Source organism: Thalassophryne amazonica, chromosome 15, assembly GCF_902500255.1.
Source record: "Thalassophryne amazonica chromosome 15, fThaAma1.1, whole genome shotgun sequence".
NCBI lineage: Eukaryota > Metazoa > Chordata > Actinopteri > Batrachoidiformes > Batrachoididae > Thalassophryne > Thalassophryne amazonica.
The window spans coordinates 16,999,909-17,016,385 of NC_047117.1; the positions used below are offsets into that span (position 1 = coordinate 16,999,909).

Below are 16,477 nucleotides of genomic sequence, written 5' to 3' on the forward strand. Positions count from 1 at the left end.
TCAACGCAATGGCTCTGGTAAGTCTATGGTTCAATTCTTGACACAAGCTAATATACAAATAATGAATGTTTATGAGTTCAATGGTACAAATATCTCCTTGTTGGTACATTCCATCTTTCACCTCATGAAATATTCATACCATTGAAAGAATGAAAAAATGTTTATTATTTGTTTTATATAACGGCTAAAATAGATTAATTTATAATCAACAAAAAAGGGACTTACATTTTGGTGATCCACTGGTGCTTAACAGTCCAACATGAACTTTAAACTGGAGTCCAAAATTGGGACAATGTAGTCTGCGATGCCATCAGCTGACTTTGTGTACTTCCACAAAAAAACAAAACAAAAAAGACCGTGTACTTCCTCAGTCCAGTGAGAAATCACATTAGCAATTTGTCCAGGTTTTCATCCTGACATCCTTCATGCCTCCAGACGGCTTACGGCGTGGATACGGTGGATTTGTTTTGGGGTTTTTTTGTGTTAGAAGAATTGCGTCAATTAACTCCTTCAAATCATCGTCCACCAGCAAAACAATCTCTGCCATGTTTAGCTAAATGCCGCCCCAGCGTGCACGGTGGTCGAGGGGTGCAATAGCAGATTTCAATTGCACGCTAAAAAAGAACTTGCACGGTCAACGAAACATAATGGCAAATGGTATGAATAATCCATGTCACATGACATACAACCCACCAATCAAATGACAAGGATCCACTCAGCTGTTCTATAAAGGATACGGTTGCAGGTTAATGTAAGTAGCTTTGCCAAAATGAATTACTTCAGGGCATTTTTAAGGTTATCCAACTTTCAGGTCTTCTTTTTAATAACACTCTCCTCTGTACCACTTCATTATGAAACTGTATAACTGGGGATACAAAATGCAAAACATGCACTATGCACAATTTCTCCAATCAAAGCCACAGAAGCCTGTAACCTCTTCTGGGTTGTCTGGGTGTCTTGGTGGTTTTCCTCACTCTTCTCCTTCTTGTAGTCACTCAGTTTTTGAGAACTGTCTACTCCACACAGATTTATCATAGAGTGCCACACTGTTTGTATTTCTTCATAACTGATGTAAATAAAGTTCAAGACATGTTCAGTGACTTGGAAATGCTCATGTATCCATCCCCCGACTTGTCTGAGGAAAACTGGCAATTAAACTGATTATTTACAGGTGTTATACCTGTAAGGTATTATACCGCAGGGGTGGTGCCCAAGTGGTTAGTGCACTTGGTTTTGGTGCGGCAGGTTCTCGGTTCAAATCCCACCCCTGCCACATTTCTCCATGTAATGTGGAGTTGCGTCAGGAAGGGCATCCGGCGTAAAACCTGTGCCAATTCAACATGCAGATCCACCTCAGATTTGCTGTGGTGACCCAGAGTGCAAACAAGGGAGCAGGCAAAGGGTCTTACAATATACAGGTATTATACCAAAGGGGCTGATTACTTATGCAACCCATCTTCTGGGCTTTTATATTTTTAATTAATTTATATCAAGTTGTAGAGATTTACTTTCAGTTTAAGTCTAAGGAAGATAATTTTAGAAATTTTTATATTGAGAAGCCTGATTTACTTTTTTGTATTTGAAATGCCATAAACAAATTAAAATGTGTAAAATACCAAGGGACTGAACAAACTGATGGGACAAACTAAAAATTGGACCTTTAACCCCAGTAACCTTGACCTTTACAAAAACAAACTTATAAGGGCAATTTCAGTGTTGCCCTTCATCCACATACTATATTTGCTATGAATCCACCAAATAAACCTGCGAGACTGACAGGAGCTTTTTGTGACCTACAGGTGTGTCCTGTTTGACAGACTGTTTAAAAATTAATGCCCTGAACTTCCACCCGGTACAAATCGGTGAACAGAATGGACACAGGTGTCATTATTAGCTTCCACCTGATGCAGATGTCATTTTTACACCCAGCGTCTGCACCTGTACAGTGCCTGGAAAGAGTGCAACACTCAGATGTGCCTCAAAGTGCACGTACACCACGTTTGCCTGCACATATCATTGTCAGTCTCTTGCAATAGTGCGTTTGTATAGCATGAGGAGGTACTATGAACACTGTGTTTTCAGGGGGGTGGGAGGCCAAGCGGGACAAAGAAAGAACAAACAAATCTAAGGAATCCAGCAGAGAGTTCCAGCCTTCTGTGATGCAGGTCAAAAAAATTCAGTTTGAATACAAACACCGGAAGCAGGCTGACTGTGACAACTGGGCACAGATTAACACGGGGTTTACACTTTTCCAGAACTGCCGGATTTAGTGAAGCATTTAAGGAAATATGAACATATTTTTGTGCTTCCAGATGTGGAAAATTACAGAATAGATTATCACGGTTGATCAGTTTTATCCTATGCAGTCAAACTTTGAGCGTTGTAACTAGGAGTGTTTGCACGGTTCACGTTTTCAGTTCCTGTCAGAGTAACTATCACTTTGGAATCTGGACTTTACTCCGTACTATAACTGGGCTGTCAATGGAATTGTTGACTTCCTCATCGCATGCAGACTGAACACTGTCTCCTAAATTCATCCAGGCAACGCTCACATTTATGCATGAGTTCTTGCCTTTTCTCATTGCTCTTCGTCCATCTGTGTCGTCGCATGAAAGACAAAATGGACTCTTGCCAAAGAGGCTATTGTACGGTAACTCGATTTCCAGTGGCCACATGGTGTCTTGGTCTCTAACACTGGTGATCAAATTATGAGAAGCATTATCAGTCGCAGATGGAACAACTACACTGTTCTACATTTTAAGTCTTCACTCTCATTTTCCGCATCTATATTACAAAATGTTGGGCTTATTCAGCAAAGGGAATCGAACCTGCATTTTGTGGCTTTCTGACTAAACTTAAAAGTGATTCAGGATTTTGTCATCGAAACTGATCTTAGCTTTACTGTGAATTTTGTTTGGTTCAACATTCACTGAAAGCTTCCTGCAAAAATAACAGTTGTTAACTGATTCTTTAAAATGTAAATTAAGGTAGAATTAAATGTACATATCTAGCGTCTATGATTTTAGGTTTCAACATGCACGCCACATTCAATTTAACTGACATTTTCAACTCATCTCCAGATAATTTTATTTTCTTGTACTGGCAATGGTGCAGCAAAAAACGTAGATGAATAGGAGAGTGAATTAGTCCATCCCAGACAGATTATGTGGACGATAACTCAAAAACAATTAAATGCTATCATGTTGTAACTCATCGAATTAGAAACAGTGCATAATGAGGTTGAACTTATTAGTTCATGGTGAACGTTTCCCCTCCAGATCAATCCCAAAAGTAACTTTCTTAACATGTGTGTCAGCAAAGCAGCAAGCAGGGTACTTGTTCTCACTGGTGTGTGTCTGAAGAAGATAAATCAAAAACAATTGGACAGATTTACTTTGAACTTGTTGGGAACATTACTTGGACAGTCAATGAGAGGTGTTTAGATTTTGGAGTCATTTGGTCAAAGGCCAAGATCAAGGGAAACATGGATTGAAAAACTTTTTTTGTATAGCTCAACAGCCAAGTACCCTATAGATGATGAAATAGTTGAAATCAGTGAGTTATATAAAAATTAACTGCCCATGGCATTAACAGGGAAACAAGCTACTGATGCTGTAAACATGTTTAATTCTGCTTTAAAAACTCAACCTTTAATTGACTGCAGACAGGATGTGAGCTCTCCACAAATGTATAACACTGCATCATCAGCATAGAGTGAATAACAATTAATGTTTTGTGATTACGTTCAATGGTCCTAATAATAAATTAGTACATACAAATGAGAATTTGACTTTTATTTTTTTATTTTATTCTATTTATGTTTTATGTTGGCGAGCAAACGTTTACCACCCTTTACTTCTGTGATCCCTGAATGCAACACAAAAGGCCGAGCAGGGAGTCAGAATGAGTGGATTTGGAACTGTTCCTCATCAGAACTGTATGTGTATGCATCATATATATTGAACTCATAGAGTGACATTTATCTTTCTGGGTCCTCAGCCTCTGAGTTTGTGAGACCTGGAAAAAGCTCATGGTGTCATGAGATGGCTATAGACAGAGGTGCTTGGTGCTGTTAGTATTTTTACATTACCCAGGGTTCTGGTGTTTCCTGTCTCACTGGAAGGTTGTGAGACATAGATGCTAACCATTGACCTAGGGCGATGACCGGATGTCTTCTATTCCAAGTCTCTTCAGATGATCCTTTGGTACCACTGGAAGAAATTTGTATCAAACAAATGGCTACTTAGGCAGACTCACATGATGAATGTCATTTGCATTATGAGGGACTGTCTGCTATGACACGTAGGACATGTGGCACATTGTTTTGTGCATGATCCAGCACATAGGTACCTCAGTGCTGAGGACCACAGTGGCATGGGGATGGCCAAGAAAACATCCACATTTCACCTGCTATGACAGATGGTTACTTTCGAGAGGTGGCGATCGATCGGTTTTATACCTGTAGTGCAGTAGATAACAGAAAATTTACAGAGGAATCTTTCAAATGGTGAAACAAGCACCAAATTTGGCAGAAATACTCCTTAGACATTACTCTAAAAAAAAAAAAAAAACAATTGGCCACTAAAATTTTCAATAGGCAGGCAGGTAGGGGTCAATTGAACAATTACACTGGGATCAAAATTTAAAAATGCTCCAATCATAATGAAAACTACACCACATTATTTGTCTGAACATAAAGATTTTAAAAAGGTATAGTTTGGACTATCTATGAATAAATGTTATGGAGTTATGGTGTAAAAACAGTGAGAATGGTGTCAAAGGTCAATTTCAGTTTGTAAAGGAGTCAAAACTTAAAGTTGCTCCAATTTTGGTAAAATGTGATGCAAATTATTGGTTGAACTAATAGCATTATAATGGAACAGTTTTGACTTTGTTGAATGTCTGGTCTCCAAAGTAAAGGTCAAACAATGTCAACATCCATTAGATTCTGTGACATATGACATATGTTACCCCTTAACATGATAACTAAGCATGAGACATGGTGCAAACTATTCCTTTTTAAAAGATCGGCCATTTATTTTTTTTCAAATTGTGCTCAGACGCTGTGCCTAAACGAGGCAGGGCGTAATTCAAAGCCAGTGATTATTAACAAAATGCTGCTTGTTGCTTGCACTGTAATATGGTGTTAGGTTAGGCTAGGTCAGGGAAGTGGGGGTGGACTATCAACCCAGCAGAGTGTAGGCCACAAAAGGACTCATTGCTCCCTCCAGAATGAAACTACTTAACATGGTGTTAAGTTTCACACATATTCCTGGGTGTGGCGAACCAAAGAGCTTTAGATCACAGCCCCTCTGCGGGGCTACGAACCAGTGCACCTGCTAAATGATGGACACCGCAAAGGGATGTGATTTGTCACTTTCCTGTTTTCATTCCTTCCTCTCCTTTCATATTTTAAAAGTTTTTGCATTGCGCACCCTGATTTCATTTCGATCATTGATCAAATATGTTTGGCAGAAAAGTCCGCAAATATAACAAACTTCACAACACGGAGTCGTAAAAAGACGCTCGAATGACCCACAGTTCAAAGAAGCTCAATGAGGGACAAATTAATCCAGAAAAGGCCACTGTTTCTGCAGCAAATTGCATAAAGATGCAACAGAGAACTTTAAAAGATTAACACGCACGTTGACGTCATTGCATGGCCATGGAATTACATTGTCGCAGAACCATAAATCAGGCTTTAGGATTTTAAGGTACCACTCCTCAGTGGACTTAGAAAAAATAGTGACTCATCCAAATGTAATCTTTTTAATGCACATAATGACTGGACATTATGTGCATTAAAAATATTATGTAAGGCAGGCATTTATTTTTTTCAGACAAAGCCAATAAATGAGGCAGGTCCTGATTCAGCATTCCCCATAGATCATTTGATGCCTCCTGACTAATCCGTTACATACATGTAGAGGATTTTGTCCATTTTATACATACAACGGATTTCGATCATAACGGACAAAATTTGCTGGTCCACCTGAATCCATTATATGCAGGTTTTACAGCACATAGAAGGCAAAGCAGTATGTCACAGCCCGTAGGGTATCTAAATACTAGGTATGCATTAATAGTAGTTAAACGCTGCCTGGATGATGTACTATGATGTACAAACAGACTACAATATGTTATCTCATGATGCACTAGGAGCCTGGTATCTGAAGAAGAAGGATTTCCCAGGAAAATTCAAAGAATATAGATGACGTCCATGAAAATGGTAACAGTAACTAAGGGGTTGTGACATTGTACAAATATACACCAGGAGCCGTTTTAAGAAGTCTGCGGTTGAGAAATAGAAATTTTTGGCATCATATCAATTCAATCAATCAATTTTTTTATATAGCGCCAAATCACAACAAACAGTTGCCCCAAGGCGCTTTATATTGTAAGGCAAGGCCATACAATAATTATGTAAAACCCCAACGGTCAAAACGACCCCCTGTGAGCAAGCACTTGGCTACAGTGGGAAGGAAAAAACTCCCTTTTAACAGGAAGAAACCTCCAGCAGAACCAGGCTCAGGGAGGGGCAGTCTTCTGCTGGGACTGTATGCATGTGTCATCTGCAAACATCCATGTCAAAGGACAGGTAAGATGGCGGCAGAGAGCATGTCTGAGTTGTACCCTACTACTCCCTTGCTTACTTCTCAGTCATGGCGAGCCCTCTGTGGTGAAGAAGATTGTCTCTTGATCGATTTCAGAACAGGATGGTAGATACGGAGAAAATCGTTATCCAGGGTTGATCTAGAGACGCCTCTGCATGGGTTCGACGTTGGAATGTCTTTGCACACTGACAAGCACATGGTCCTCAACAGATCCTTAGCCTGGTCCAATGGCTGGGAAAGTCTGTGTCTGAGGACCTGCTGCAGCCTTCATAGCTGTTGGGTTACAAACCATCACCTCCTCCACCTGATCCTCCATTGAGGGCTTCTTCATTCACCAGAGCATTGTTTGCCATCTTGTGTTGAGGGTTCCTGTTGGGTGTTTATGATTACTGCAGGACACACAAGATTCCCAACAGACAATCCCCCTTGATCCATTACCCTGGTGACCCTGGTGATGTGACCCAGCAGTGGCTGGGTAGCAAGCTACTAACAGACGTGAGTACGTGAGTTTTTAAATGTCGGCTTGGTTGCTTCAAATATATGAAAAGCAAATTGTAACAAACTGTTACAATTAATCACGTTTCATTTAAACGGCATTTTGCTGATGGGATGAACAATCAGATGAAGTAAATAAACCATTTCTGAGTGTGGGAAAATTATTATTTTATTTGCATTTATTTGATTACACACAAAAAGTGAAATAATTACGTCACACTTTACATACTCATTGCTTTGTGTTTTTTCCTTTGATGTCGTTTAAAGGCAGGCTGAATCACACGCACTGAGTAATCACACAACGGGCACAAAGAGGCGGATCTCCTTAGCTCACGCACGCTGACATTTGCCATTCCCGCCGGGAACACGCGCACGCACACGCGTTTTAAGTGCACTCACACGGGCACGCGCGTCCATGTCCACGGTTTGGAGAATTTCATCTGACTCAGTCGCCTCTTTGTGCGTGTGTGCGTGCACACAGAGGGAGTCTATTAATGCGCATTTTAACGCCGGACACACGCTGCGCGCCCTTATTGTGTATTAATTTTCAGTAGTAGAAAAAAAAAAAAGAAATTAAATTAAGATAAAGTGCGCTGAAGGAGCGGAATCCACCAAAGTGTGCAGACTGTCAGGTGAGTGGATCACATTCATATTTATTATTATTATTATTTTAATTGTGTGTGTTGTTCTTAGATCCAAAGATTTAAAACAGCTGTTTGAGCTTTGTTATGGAAATAATGCACTGTTCTAATTTTACAGTGAATGTATCAATAATTCACACAGGATTTGTTGGATCATATTTATTTTTAATTAATGTAACACACTGACCGACCCTACTTTTGTTTTGTTTTTTTTTTGTTTTTTTAATATAATCTGCATTAGGCTGTTAATAATGGATGAAATGTCTGAGTTGTTCAGATTCTCTAAAACCCGATGAGACTCTGCCTCATTCTTGGATGATGCAGTTTAATTTCGTTAAAGGTTTATTTTTTGTATTTTATTTTATCAACACGTCAGCAGTCTTCAGTTGACAGTGTTGAATTTTTTGCATTGAGTGATAATCACAAAATGTGTTCACCATGGGCGTAACCATGAATTCAGTTCTGGGGGTCCAGTCAATGTAGCTACTTAGAGCTTTGGAACACTGGATGTTTTTTTTTTCCTCTGTGTTATACAGTGGATCCGGAAAGTATTCACAGTGCTTCACTTTTCCACATTTTGTTATGTTACAGCCTTATTCCAAAATAAAGTAAATTCCATATTTTCCCTCAAAATTCTACTTCCAACACCCCATAATGACAAGATTCAAGATTCAATTTGTTATTATACCCTTGGATAAAATTGGTTTACAGTGAGTGAGTCATCTCATTTGGTAAACACAGCAAAATACAGAACAAGAGAAAGCGACGACAGTGCTAAAAAGCTAAAAGAACAACAAGGACGACCCCAAGATAAAATAAAAGCAAGATGAGTTCAAACATCAATAGATCAAAAGTCTAAAAACATGCCATACCAAGCCAAAGGATAAAAACTAAATAAATAAATAAAAATGTACTGTTCATAAAAACAAGGTAAAAGAAACTATACAAAAAATAAATACGCAAGTTATATTTAAATTCCTGTTACTTCTTAACAGCACTGATGGCTGCTGGTACAAAAGCTTTTTTTGTAGCGTTTGGTTTTACAAGCTGGTACCCTAAACCTCCAACCTGAAGGGAGCAGCTGGAACTCACCATGTAGAGGGTGGGAGTCGTCTCTCAGAATTGAACCAGCAACAAAAAGTGTTTTTTTGTTTTTTGTTGTTAGAAATTTTGGTTAATTTATTAAAAATAAATAAACTAAGAAATCACATGTACATAAGTATTCACACCCTTTGCTTAATACTTTGTTGAAGCACCTTTGGCAACAATTACAGCCTCAAGTCTTCTTGAATATGATGCCACAAGCTTGGTGCATCTATCTTTGGGCAGTTTTGCACATTCCTTTTTGCAGCACTTCTCAAACTCTATCAGGTTGGATGGGGAGCGTCGGTGCACAGACATTTTCAGATCTCTCCAGAGATTCGGATCCGACTGACTGGGTCATTCAAGGACATTCACAAAGTTGTCCTGAAGCCACTCCTTTGATATCTTGGCTGTGTGTTTAGGGTCATTGTCCTGCTGAAAAATGAACCGTCACCCCAGTGTGAGGTCAAGAGCGCTCTGGAGCAGGTTTTCTTCCAGGATCTCTCTGTACATTGCTGCATTCTTCTGTCCCTCAATCCTGACTAGTCTCCCAGTTCCTGCTGCTGAAAAACATCCGCACAGCATGATGCTGCCACCACCATGCTTCACTGTAGGGATGGTGCCTAGTTTCCTCCAAACATATGGCAGTACAAATAACTCAGTGACACCTTTATCACATCATAAAAAAGTTAAAGGCTTTATTTCCTTGATTAGTTCTGCTGTGAGGCCTGAAGCTCACACACAGAATCGATACGTCACGCCAAATAATTCAATCTTTGTCAGAGTCCTTCAGCTGTCTTTTGGCAAACCTTTTTTGCCTTTTACTAAAGCCCCCTTCACACCGGGCTTGCATACAGTTGCACTGTGATGCGTATGGAGTACGCTGGAAAATTGCGCAGCTTTTGGCAGTCTGTGTGTTTGCATGTGGTTGCGTTCCTAGTCTTCTTTCAGTTGCTTACTGACACATATGTAGCCCTCGCGCTATGTTTCTGTCCACTCTTGCTTACTTTTTTTGAGAGTGTGGAAATGTGCTCCATTCTCAAAATGGTACATTAACAGCACTCGCATTGCACGCAGGGACAGAGAGAGAGAGAGAGAGAGAGAGAGAGAGAGAGAGAGAAACCTTGTGTATGAGGTGAGAGTGCTACAGACTGACATGATGGATTTGATACATTGGAAAAAGTCTTCTTGCATTTATGGATGATGACGACCACTGTGCTCTTTGGGACCATTGCCAAGATTGTGCCTTGAGACAATCCTGTCTCAGAGATCAGACAGTTCCTTTGACTTCATGCTTGGTTTGTGTTCTGACATGCACTGTCAACTGTGGGACCTTATTTGTAGACAGGTGTGTGTCTTTCCAAATCATGTCCAATCAACTGAATTTACCCCAGGTGGACTCCAATTAAGCTGTAGAAACATCTCAAGGATGATCTGTGGAAACAGGATCCACCTGAGCTCAATTTTGGGCTTCATGGTAAAGGCTGTGAATGCTTATGTGCATGTGATTTCTTAGTTTTTTTTAAATATATTTTTAATAAATAAAAAAAAAATCTCAAAGAAACTTTTTTCAAGTATTTTGAAAAAGGCATGCAGTTATTTCATTTCATGTTTTGAGCTCTTCAAAATGCAAAACTGTATTCTGAAGTAATTGATTTAACATGTTTTGAGCATTTAAAACAAGCATCTTTCATTGTTCAGCTTTAGTTGGTGATCCGTTCAGATATCGTCACTGTTCGTGCAATACGTCAGACTTGGGACTTGGACGAAGTTGGACGACAGTCAAACAGAATGCTGACATTACGGAAACTATGCAAACGATAAGGAACCGTCAATGACAGAAAGCAAAACAGAATTCAGATGAATTGAGGTTGTCGTCTGGATTCGATCACATTTTTCAACAGTTTGAAAATTCTGATGAAGCGCCAGCTGCAGGAACGCAATTGGATACAAATGTTAAATGATGCCTCTGAAAGTCAGCGTAAGTCCAGATTTCTTGTTTTGTTTGGGCTTCGTTGTCCTGCATTAGTGCCGTGTGACCGGGGCTTAACAGGAGCCCCAACACCCCCGCCATGTCACCCCAAATTTCACGATACCTTCATAAAACAATTTCAAATCACTTTTTGTGAAGCCATCATGAACGTGGCGTGAAGGCAGTCTGCTCTGTGTGAGCCTGATCCCATGAGATCTCAGAAGCGTAGTGTGGGGCCTGGTTAGTACTTGGATGGGAGACTTCTTCAGAACATCAGGGGCCTGTGTGTGCTTCAACAAGCAACATTAGATGAAGGGCATTTGGTGTAAAACTTGTGCCAAATACCCCTGTGAATTTGGCTGTATGCCCTGCGGTGACCCCAAACTAAGGAGAGCAGCCGAAGAAAGGACAATGACAACAGTAACATCATCACAAAGTTGGTGTGAGATTGATTTGACCAAAAACATGGTTTAAAGTAGAGTACAGCATGTTCCTGCTTTGGCACAACATTCAGATACACCTTACACAGGTGGGTTGTTGGTTCACGAACCCTCAAACAACAATCCTGTGAACACATTTGCAGATGAGGGCAATATGAGCAAGTGGTCTCCTGTGTTTGATGCATTATCGTATTATACAACCAACATTCGTTGGTTGTATAATACAATTAAGCCTTTAGCGACTGTGTCAGAAACTGTCAGATTACAGGGGTCCTCATTCATTATTGTCACCCAGAAAGCAATTTAGGAGGTGCAGAGAGAAGAAGCAAAGATGGGGGGAGTAGTAATGCTAATGCTAGCTAACAGAAAGACTCCCACAAAACGTCACTGCCAGTCTTTTCATCACAAATGGAAAATCACTGGCCAACAAAATGAAAGAGCTGGAACTTACCACATCTGCAGAAAAACAGACAGGAGTGCTGTATTATGATTTTTAAAACCTCTGGGGCCGACGACGTCGTATACGGCGGCTAAGACCAAGCTTTACTAAATTATAAATAACTTTTTAATGATATGAGATAGAAACTTAATTTTTTTTTTTTTGCTGAAAAGTTACCTCTGTGGACTTTTGAGCCAGCCATTGGCCATCTTTGTACTCCTCATAGAAGCTGTGTGATGAGGTGTGCAATGTGAGTGTCCAATCGGAATTGGTTCACAGTCACATGGTTTTCCAAAATCCAATCGTAGGGCAGATTTACCTCACGTGAAAAGCCAAACATCGTTTTCAGGAGTGATATGTTACTAGTTGGCCCGTTTGAATAGCCCCCTGGGTGCTCCAATGAGTACATACTAATTCCAATGTGCCCTGTGCCATTACGCATAGTGAAAGTGAAAGCAGAAGCAGACAGAGAGCCTCTGATGACAATCTCACGTACTCAAACAAAGAGTGTGAGATTGTCAGGATTGCTCCACTAGTTTGCATGTGAATGTTACTGGATAACTCTGTTGCTTTCTCGGCGTAAAGCACTGTTTATCATATCAATGGACAGCAAAACGCATAGACCATTTTGTATATATTGTTCAAAATGTGCATTTGTGTTTATTGTTTGAACCTTTTTGTTGTACAGTCTTTCGCACATGACCTCAAATTACCTTTATAAAGTGTCAAAACAGTTGTTTATATGTTTTGAATAAATGTGTGTGGAAAATTATTTTTTTCCTTTCTTTTTTCTGATTGTAAACCTTTATTACACATTTAAACACACACACACACACACACACACACACACACACACACACACACACACACACACACACACACACACACACACACCACACACACACAAAAACCATATATATTCTGAAAGCACAAGTTGTCCTGAAAAAAAGAGACATAAAACTTGATTGTGGGATGCAGGGAGAGCTGTTAACAGCGATAATAAAACATTTATGCAAGGCGAGTGAACTGTCCAAAAAATGCCCTTGGACCCCAGAGGGTTAAATGTGGCTCAACCCAACAGCACTAGGAGAGGCTAACAGGCTAACACTGCAGGATGTGTAGCTAGCTGCTATGCCAGGAAAGGCCACTGATAAGAGTAGAGGATGACTTATACAAACATACACAAAGAAAAAAACAAACAGGTACACAGATCTAAATGTTAGTGACAAATACCAAATATTTGAATATTTATTGATAAAATGTCTGCAATGCTAGTGCAAACAATCTATAAGCTCCAAATGGAACAAACCTATGATTTTATGGTTTACCTGTGTTTTCATTAAACTTTATTGTTAAAAATGTTAGCAGGCTTAAACTTAGCAGAACTAAATTTAGTGGAAGTGAATTGCTCCAGTAATGGTTTCCAAAGCTAGCTGAAAAGTGAAATTGCAGGGTGAAAAAGCTAGCTTTGCTAATTATCAGATCACAGATCTGCGGAGTTTGTTCCACCATTATGTTTTGAAAGTCGAGTTGGACATGCTGTTATTGCACTTAAGCTGTGTGCTTTAGACTGTGCGTAACAGATTGTCAGGACAGAACCCAATATCTCTATTTCTCAAACTACTTTCCACATTTTCACAGATTTACGTGGGCTGTTACCAATGGATACTGCAACGCTAGTAAACGTAACACAGGTGCAAGCTTTTGAACTTCATGTTAACGCCTCCAACTCCTCTTCGTCTACATCTTCAGCCATCGACGACCTTTCGAATCTGGAGGACAGCACAAAGCTTTTTGGAATACAACTTATTCTTATCCTTGCTTACAGCACAATCATTTTGTTTGGCGTTATCGGAAACTCCTTGGTGATATATGTTGTCTACACATTTAAAAATTTGAGAACTGTCACCAATTTCTTTATTGTGAACTTGGCTATCGCCGATTTGCTGGTGAACACGTTGTGTTTACCTTTCACTCTTGTTTATACGCTGTACGGCGAGTGGAAGTTCGGTCGGGCATTGTGCTTTTTGTTGCCTTTTGCGCAAGGCGTGGCCGTGCACGTGTCCACCATCACTTTAAACGTTATTGCCCTGGATCGCTACAGGAGCATTGTCTACCACCTGGAGAGCAGAATGTCCAAAGACACGTGCACTGCCATTGTTGTAATGACATGGGCACTCAGCGCCCTGTTAGCTAGCCCACTCGCCATCTTTAGGGAGTACGGGATGTTGGAACTTACAGCAGACGAATCCATTCTAGTGTGTACAGAGAAGTGGCCAGACGGCAGCATGAATGGAAGCGTCTACAGTTTATCGATGCTTGTAGTTCAATACGTCCTACCGTTGGTCATCAACTCCGTCGCCTACATTGGTATTTGGAGTAAATTGAAAAATTGCACCAGTTTTGGTGCACGAAACGAAAACCAATGGCGCAGGAAAAGGACCACCGAGATGCTGGTCACTATGGTGGTAGTTTTTGCAGTCAGCTGGCTGCCTCTCCAGGCCTTCCAGCTAGCCGCAGACATCGACGGCAGCATTCTTGCCATGAAGGACTTTAAGCTGCTTTTCACCGCGTTCCACATCGTGGCTATGTGCTCGACGTTCGTCAATCCCATCCTGTACGGCTGGATGAACAACAACTACAGGGCAGCTTTTTTCTCAGTGTGCAACTGCAAACGGCCTTTCGATTTGAGGTCAAAACGTTACGAAGTGAGACACACACAAAGAATTAAAGCTTGTACAACAAACATCTGAACGGCAGAAACAGTTTATGAAAATGTGACCTTTGTGACTGTGTAGGTAATTTGATTCGTCAGAGTAATACTGATGTTTTTCACCTTGTTTTTTCTTCCTTTCTTCGTATTCTTCTATTTCAAGACCAACATATTTAAAACAAAATTACATATTTTTCCAAGTATTTTCTTGTTTGGAAAATTGAATGGCAACATAAATGTATTCTTTGATCCAATATCTTTTCTGTGATTGTAAAACTTTTGAAAAACAAAACTGCAGACCAATATTTAGCTCCCCCCACCCCCACCCCCCTTTTTACAGTTTTTGGGTGATTCTTTAACTACGGGCACTATTGGCCTTGTAAATGTAATTTCCACCACACCATTGCCTTACAATATAAAGCGCCTTGGGGCAACCGTTTGTTGTGATTTGGCGCTATATACATGTGCTCTGATGTCACTGTTTATCTCCATAGAAACTACCCAATGTCTTTCATACAAACTGTTAAGGGACATTACATTGTTGTGGTGCAAATTACGGCAATAATGTGGGACAACTACATTTTGTTTAAAAAAATCACAACAGTTGTATGACATTGAATACCCCAATTATGTTTTGATTATTTTACTGATATTTTATTCAGAGATATTTTAAAACATTAGAAAAAAATGTTTCTTTACCATTCATTTTTATCATTGAAGATTAAAAGTCTGGGTGTGGGACAAGCACAAAACGGCAATATTTGCATATAATGATGCTGAAAAAAGGTGAAAAAGTCATCATAGACTACTAGAACAAATTTCTTAACACACTTTCATTGTAACGATAACTATAAAAGTGTGAAATTTCCCCTTTTTTCTGTTTTTCATACAATATGATCAAAGGACATAAGTGCCCGTAGTCTAAGAATCACCCTTTTATTTTGTATTTAAAAATGTAAAATCCTATGAAAAGCAGATGTTATTCATTTATTATTGTTATGGTGCAGATCTTGAATGGTAAAGAAGAAAACAACTGGATTGTAATAATGATATGAACAAATGTAGATTTTCTTTTTTTATTATTATTATTATTTTGGGGGTTGGGAGAAATGTGTGTATGAACATTTTGACTGACAAGCAGCAGTGACCTGTGTAACCACCAGACCTCGAGTTTGGCAATTAAGGAAAGGGACAAAAGTTCATTTCCAGCTAGATGTACAAATCAGAAACATTTGGGAAGGTATGTAAAATGCAAATTTACTTAAAAAAAAAAAAACTTGCAGTGATTCTTACGTTCACTTTGACTTCTGTTTGTCACTCGCCTTGATTTGTGTTGCAGCAGTGGGCTTGGAAAATGGGGGCCCTATCTGGCCCACACTCTGCTCTATAAAACACAAAGTAATCTGACCTGTTGTGTGCTAAATCCATAAAGGCAGGATGGGAAAATGATCAGATTTATGATTGGTGCATCTGTTCTCAATATATCTTAACCTGTCAGATAACATTGAGTGGTTGCTGTTTGTCATAAGACGTACACTTAAAGGAGAGGATATTTACTAATCAAATAAAGAATAACAGCTTTAAAACAAACCAAATTGAGGCTACTCTTTGCTTTCACAGAGAAGCACTTAGTACAAGTCAGTGTCTTTGTCTTTCAAAGGTATTAAAATTTGATTAATGGTATTTTATCAGTGGAGTGAATAATGAATATGGAAATAATTTGAATTTATATAGTGAAATAATGGAGTGGGGTTGGCCGTAAATCATCAGGATCCAGCTTCCTCTTGCCGAGATGTCTCAGATAAAGAACAAGAAGTCACTTTGATTAATGGTGGCACACAATGTTCTGTGCTATTTGTGTGGCTTTGAAGGGAACAGTGGACACTTGCAATAGAGTGATCGTTGGAAATCTTCCACCAAAGTCACATATTGCGTTGTTGGCTGTAATGGTTTGAAATTTGTTTCACCTATCAGTTTATTTGAACTGTGCAGCAGATTGTACTGAACCTAAATGACACCCAGAAAAGTTAGGCAACAGCGAGTAGGAAAAAAATTAAAAACCACTGTTAAATTTGTCTAA

The 16,477-nt window shown here is 39.6% G+C and overlaps 1 protein-coding gene across 1 annotated transcript; it reads left to right on the top strand.

The window, feature by feature from the left end:
* The first annotated feature begins 8 nt into the window (after positions 1-8).
* On the top strand, positions 9-14,505 carry npy2r (neuropeptide Y receptor Y2). Its single transcript, XM_034187771.1, has 3 exons — positions 9-17; positions 7,693-7,741; positions 13,326-14,505. The coding sequence occupies exons 1-3, from the start codon at positions 9-11 to the stop codon at positions 14,435-14,437; spliced, it is 1,170 nt and encodes a 389-aa protein (XP_034043662.1). The 3' UTR covers positions 14,438-14,505.
* The last annotated feature ends 1,972 nt before the right edge of the window (positions 14,506-16,477 follow it).

Bases quoted from the DNA above. Each gene is read 5' to 3' on its own strand.
- npy2r (XM_034187771.1), top strand. The intron at 7,742-13,325 runs GTGAGTGGATCA...ACATTTTCACAG, and splicing joins CAAAGTGTGCAGACTGTCAG to ATTTACGTGGGCTGTTACCA.